The sequence below is a fragment of the Bos indicus genome, chromosome 21, assembly GCF_029378745.1.
Source record: "Bos indicus isolate NIAB-ARS_2022 breed Sahiwal x Tharparkar chromosome 21, NIAB-ARS_B.indTharparkar_mat_pri_1.0, whole genome shotgun sequence".
In the NCBI taxonomy this organism is placed as follows: domain Eukaryota; kingdom Metazoa; phylum Chordata; class Mammalia; order Artiodactyla; family Bovidae; genus Bos; species Bos indicus.
In genome coordinates, this window is record NC_091780.1 from 39,406,462 (window position 1) to 39,412,898 (window position 6,437).

Genomic DNA, 6,437 nt, shown 5'->3' on the forward strand with positions numbered 1-6,437 from the left:
ACTGCCTCGCCTCTTCCTCCTCCATTTCCTGCCCTCTCCCTGCACTCCCACTTCTTCTCTCCGCCGCCGCCGCCGCCGCCGCCACCGCCCCCGCTTTTAAAAATAAAATTGGATACAAACTTTAATCAATAAGGACAAATATTGACGCTCAAACGAAAATGACTCAATATAGTGAGAAGGAAGCCGAAAATGGGAGAGATCTATCCTAAGAGGGAGATTTCGGTTGAGCAGACCCGCGGGGTGGCAGGGGTGAAGTGGAGGTAGTCGGGGGCGGGGGGGAGGGGGGCGCAGAGAAGGGCCGCGGCGCTGCGTGCTCCCGCCGGAGTATCCCTACGCGGCTCCGCGCGGCCGCGAGGCCCAGAGCCGGCGGAGAGGGGGAGGTGAGCGCCCGAGGGGGCGGGAGCCGGCGGGCAGGCGGGCGGGCGGGCGGGGCGGGGGTGGGTGGGCCCGGGCCCGCCGATTGGTCGATGGCGGGAGAGACGCTCCCGCACGCCGCCAGCTCTGATTGGCCCAGCGGTAGGAAAGGTTAAACCAAAAATTTTTTTACAGCCCTAGTGTGCGCCTGTAGCTCGGAAAATTAATTGTGGCTATAGCCGCCGCGATCGCTGTCTCCCCAGCCTCGCCGCGGCCGCTCCGGGACGCGCCCGCCCGCCGCCCGGCTCTCCCCCCCTTTGGGCTGCTGCTGCTGCTGCTGCTGTGACTGCTGCTGCGAGAGGAGGAGGAGGAGGAAGCAGCAGAGGGGGGGGGGGAGCGGGGGGGGGTGGGGGGGGAGACCAAGAAGTAGAGTTGGGAGCGAGGGAGCTTCACCCCCGGGGCGGTGGTGGTTTTTTTTTTTTTCTTCTTCTTTCTTTCTTTTTTTCTTTTCCTTTTTTTTTTTTTTTCTTCTAATTCCTGAGGGGTGGTTGCTGCTTTTGCTACATGACTTGCCAGCGCCGGAGCCTGCGGTCCAACTGCGCTGCTGCCGGAGCGCTCAGTGCCGCCGCCGCCGCCCGCGCCCCACTCGGCACCCACCGGTCGCCGCCGCCCGCTGCGCTGCTGCCTGGCTCCCGCGCCGCCGCCGCCGCCGCCGCCGCCACCGTCGCCGTTTCCCCCCGACGACTGGGTGATGCTGGACATGGGAGATAGGAAAGAGGTGAAAATGATCCCCAAGTCCTCGTTTAGCATCAACAGCCTGGTGCCAGAGGCGGTCCAGAACGACAACCACCACGCAAGCCACGGCCACCACAACAGCCACCACCCCCAGCATCACCATCACCACCACCACCATCATCACCACCCGCCGCCGCCCGCCCCGCAACCGCCACCGCAGCAGCAGCCTCCGCCGCCGCCGCCGCCGCCGCCCCAGGCACCGCAGCCACCCCAGGCGCGGGGCGCCCCGGCCGCCGACGACGACAAGGGCCCACAGCAGCTGCTGCTCCCGCCGCCGCCGCCGCCGCCGCCGCCCCCGGCCGCCGCCCTGGACGGGGCCAAAGCGGACGGGCTGGGTGGCAAGGGCGAGCCGGGCGGCGGCCCTGGGGAGCTGGCGCCCGTCGGGCCGGACGAGAAGGAGAAGGGCGCCGGCGCCGGGGGGGAGGAGAAGAAGGGGGCGGGCGAGGGCGGCAAGGACGGGGAGGGGGGCAAGGAGGGCGAGAAGAAGAACGGCAAGTACGAGAAGCCGCCGTTCAGCTACAACGCGCTCATCATGATGGCCATCCGGCAGAGCCCCGAGAAGCGGCTGACGCTCAACGGCATCTACGAGTTCATCATGAAGAACTTCCCCTACTACCGCGAGAACAAGCAGGGCTGGCAGAACTCCATCCGCCACAACCTGTCCCTCAACAAGTGCTTCGTGAAGGTGCCGCGTCACTACGACGACCCGGGCAAGGGCAACTACTGGATGCTGGACCCGTCGAGCGACGACGTGTTCATCGGCGGCACCACAGGCAAGCTGCGGCGCCGCTCCACCACGTCGCGGGCCAAGCTGGCCTTCAAGCGCGGGGCGCGCCTCACCTCCACCGGCCTCACCTTCATGGACCGCGCCGGCTCCCTCTACTGGCCCATGTCTCCCTTCCTGTCCCTGCACCACCCCCGCGCCAGCAGCACTTTGAGTTACAACGGCACCACGTCGGCCTACCCCAGCCATCCCATGCCCTACAGCTCCGTGTTGACTCAGAACTCGCTGGGCAACAACCACTCCTTTTCCACGGCAAACGGGCTGAGCGTGGACCGGCTGGTCAACGGGGAGATCCCCTACGCCACGCATCACCTCACGGCCGCCGCGCTCGCCGCCTCGGTGCCCTGCGGCCTGTCGGTGCCCTGCTCCGGGACCTACTCCCTCAACCCCTGTTCGGTCAACCTGCTCGCGGGCCAGACCAGTTACTTTTTCCCCCACGTCCCGCACCCGTCAATGACTTCGCAGAGCAGCACGTCCATGAGCGCCCGGGCCGCGTCTTCGTCCACGTCTCCGCAGGCCCCCTCGACCCTGCCCTGTGAGTCTTTAAGACCCTCTTTGCCAAGTTTCACCACGGGACTGTCCGGGGGACTGTCTGATTATTTCACACATCAAAATCAGGGGTCTTCTTCCAACCCTTTAATACATTAACATCCCTGGGACCAGACTGTAAGTGAACGTTTTACACACATTTGCATTGTAAATGATAATTAAAAAAATAAGTCCAGGTATTTTTTATTAAGCCCCCCCCCCCATTTCTGTACGTTTGTTCAGTCTTTAGGGTTGTTTATTATTCTAACAAGGTGTGGAGTGTCAGCGAGGTGCAATGTGGGGAGAATACATTGTAGAATATAAGGTTTGGAAGTCAAAATTATAGTAGAATGTGTATCTAAATAGTGACTGCTTTGCCATTTTCATTCAAACCTGACAAGTCTATCCTTAAGAGCCGCCAGATTTCCATGTGTGCAGTATTATAAATTATCATGGATCTTTATGGTGGATGCAGACCTTGAGAACAACCTAAATTATGGGGAGAGTTTTAAAATGTTAAACTGTAATTTGTATTTAAGAAGCATTCGTAGTAGAGGTGCCCAAGAAATTATTTTGGCCATTTATTGTTTTGTCCTTTTCTTTAAAAAGCTGTTTTTTTTTTTAATTTTGTTTACTTTTAGACCAAAGATTGGGTTCTAGAAAATGCACTTGGTATACTAAGTATTTAAAAAAAAAAAGGAAAGTTGTTTCAGTTGGCAGCACTGCCCATTCAAATGAATCGGAAGGGGACAAAATTAATGATTGCCTTCAGTTTGTGTTGTGTATATTTTGATGTATGTGGTCACTAACAGGTCACTTTTATTTTTTCTAAATGTAGTGAAATGTTAATACCTATTGTACTTATAGGTAAACCTTGCAAATATGTAACCTGTGTTGCGCAGATGCCGCATAAATTTGAGTGATTGTTAATGTTGTCTTAAAATTTCTTGATTGTGATACTGTGGTCATATGCCCGTGTTTGTCACTTACAAAAATGTTTACTATGAACACACAGAAATAAAAAAATAGGCTAAATTCATATATATCTTGATACTTTTGTCTCTTTTATTAAGTAGAACTAATTTTTAAAAGATCATTAAAGTTCTAGGGAATTCAAAGGCTTTTTCAGCCAACTGAAATTTAAACTGCTCCTTTCATTTGAACTGAGACTTTTCAAATGAAAATGATATTTCTTCCATTGTGGAGTCAAATTTTACAAGGAGCAGGCTATTTAATAAATGCTAGCTTTAAACAAAATATAGGCTTTTCAGCTGATATCTTTAAGTTTCTGTAGATATACAGCAAAAAGAGATTATTTAATTTTATGTGCATAGCTATTTACCTTGTGTTTATTTTCAAATCAGTTGATAGAATGCTTTTTATATATTTTGTTTGAGGTATCTTGTTTATAGCACTTGGCAAATTATAAATAAATATATGTATATGGTTAGATAGAAGTGAATATAATGCACACATATGTAATATATATAGACACACAGAGCCCTTCAGTTCAGGTACAATTTGCGCTATGAATGCTGCAAATATTTTTGTTTAAATATTTGTATTTATACTTTCTAAGTCAGCATTTATTTTTGTGGCTGTTTACCCACAATGAAAGAGTTCTAATAAAGATGTGCTGAAGTTGCAATATAGATTTTGCTGAAGTGATCACCTGTTGTAATGACTTGCAGATCAATGTTTATATTTTATTTTTAAATTATAACAATTTAAAGCTCCAGATGTTCAGAAGAAGTAAAATGCCTCTCTCTCCTTTTCTTTCATTTTTACATTATAGAGGTATTTCTTGATTCCCTTTTAAATATGTCTGTGTAGTTTTATCTAGAAATTTGTCCTCTTGCTTAGTCATAATTTTGTTTTAACTTGCAGTATACATATGCATGCACATATATGCATATAGATATAAATCTGAAGCGAAAACATTTTCTTGAGTTGTTTCAGCAGTCCATCCAATTGCTGTGACTCCAGAAAATAATTAGTAAACGTAACTAAAAGGTTTAGTAACTAATTGGATCCTGTGGTGAGTCTGTGGAGGACAAGTTGTTCATTTGTTACAATTGTATAGTCTGAAATGTGTTCTGCAGTAATGCAATAAGCTGGATACTTCTTACAAAGGACCCAATGAAAAATAATCTGTCCCCAAGATGTTATCGGCAAACACTTAGAGAGTCTGTCAGGAAAAAAAACAAAACAAAACAAAACCTAGGCGAGAAGCAGGCTGACTGAAACAGATTTGAAATACAACTATAGAATAGTTAATATTGGAATATGGGAATGGGTGGCCTGTGGAATGGAGAGATAGAGGAAGAGATAGCTAGAGAGAAGAAAGGGAAAGAGGATCTTGAACCTTAAAAAAAAAAAGTCTGCTACCAAAAAGAAAGAATGAATGAGAGAGAGGAGAGAGAGATCTAAGAAAGACAGAATAAGGCCAGGAAAAAATTAAAAGAGCTGGAACCAAATATGCACAAATGGGGAAAGAACTAAAATAGACCAAGACAGCTAGTTTAATTATCTCCTTTAAGCAGACTGGACAAGATTCTATTTTCTTAGTATGAGAGCAGTTTCACCAGAGGTCCAAGTTTCTTGAAATTTAACAGTGCTTTAGGATGAAGGATGAAAGAAAATTCCACAAATAAATTGTTTTAGAAGCCAAATGTATGACTGATAATAAAAATAGTTATAGCGTCCAAGTGAATGAAGTTGGGCAAAGGAAATTCCTATTACACATTTGTGATCCAAAACAGCTCAAAGACAAGCATGTGTTTAGACTGGAAAAGGTGATGATGTATTGTTTGCTTTCACCATGGGTTTTATTTGTAGAATAAGAATGTACTGGGACTGAAGAAATATAGTCTTTTGCCTATCAAAAGCTACAAAGACAGTTGGACTCACATTGAGGTAAAGGGACATATATATACAAGACAGATTTCCCCCATAAGTATTTTTTTTTTGGCCATATTAAATAACTATTATTTCTGATTGTTTATTTGCATGATCAAGAAATAGAATTCCAGTGGCAAATTTAATGTTCCGAAATCAAAAGTAAGATCGACTTCTTTGAATTGATTAGCAACTAAGGACTGGAGTAGAAAAGTTCTACTTCTATACGTGTCCAAGTTACATATACAACGGATATGATTAGAAGTAAGAATAGTTTGTTTAATATGCATACTAGATACTAAGGGGGATATACAGAAAGAAAGAACTTTGTGAAGGCCTCCTGAAGCCCAGTGTGAACATTTCATTTATCTCAATGAGTCCTATCGTCCCTCAAACTATCATCTTCAAAAACATACAGAAATCTAGCATGGCATTTAATAGATTTTTTTGCAACAAATTGGTTGTAACATTGTGTTGATATTTGTTATCTTCAACCTTTGCCAGTTAAAATTAACTTATGCTGGAAAAACATTTTGAAACTTTTTGAAGCTTTTCTTCTTTTATACTTATAACTGGTTTTAATGAGATGAAGGTTGCTCTTTTTGAGATTTTGGAACTGAAAGTGCTTAGTGATCATAACATTTGACATCTCAAATTGCAATTTCTTTCCAGGTATATTTTGTCTGCTACAAGTTAATACAAATTATTAATATATAAAACATTGAGAAAGTGACTTACTTAAGCTAGAGCAGTGAAAAGATTCTTCCAAATGTTTCTTCAACTTGTTTCAAAATTGGAAATTACCAGAATATGAAGCCTGGAACTAACAAGATATAATACAAATATCTATGCTTATGGAAGATTTCATGTGGTTTCTATGACTCGCATCAAATTGAGGGTAGAGAGATAAATAAGAAAATGAGACTTGTAGTGTTTGAGTTAATTATGTATATTTAAATTGGTGGTTATTTCACCCAAGTAGGTGGAGAAATCCAAAATATTTAGAGCTCTAAATATATAAATATGGTTTTTAAAAGTCTGTTTTCTACAACATCGTTGAAGAACTTGCATGCAATGA

At 45.7% G+C, this 6,437-nt stretch overlaps 1 protein-coding gene across 1 annotated transcript; it reads left to right on the forward strand.

Annotated features, from left to right (window-relative positions):
* Positions 1–802: 802 nt before the first annotated feature.
* Positions 803–3,380, forward strand: FOXG1 (forkhead box G1). The gene has a single exon (XM_019983267.2). It carries the CDS (start codon positions 1,106–1,108, stop codon positions 2,579–2,581), a length of 1,476 nt encoding a protein of 491 aa, XP_019838826.2. The 5' UTR covers positions 803–1,105; the 3' UTR covers positions 2,582–3,380.
* Positions 3,381–6,437: the final 3,057 nt, after the last annotated feature.

What these genes read in the sequence shown, in the direction of transcription:
- FOXG1 (XM_019983267.2), top strand. Translation starts at nt 1,106, where the DNA reads ATGCTGGACATGGGAGATAGGAAAGAGGTGAAAATGATCCCCAAGTCC.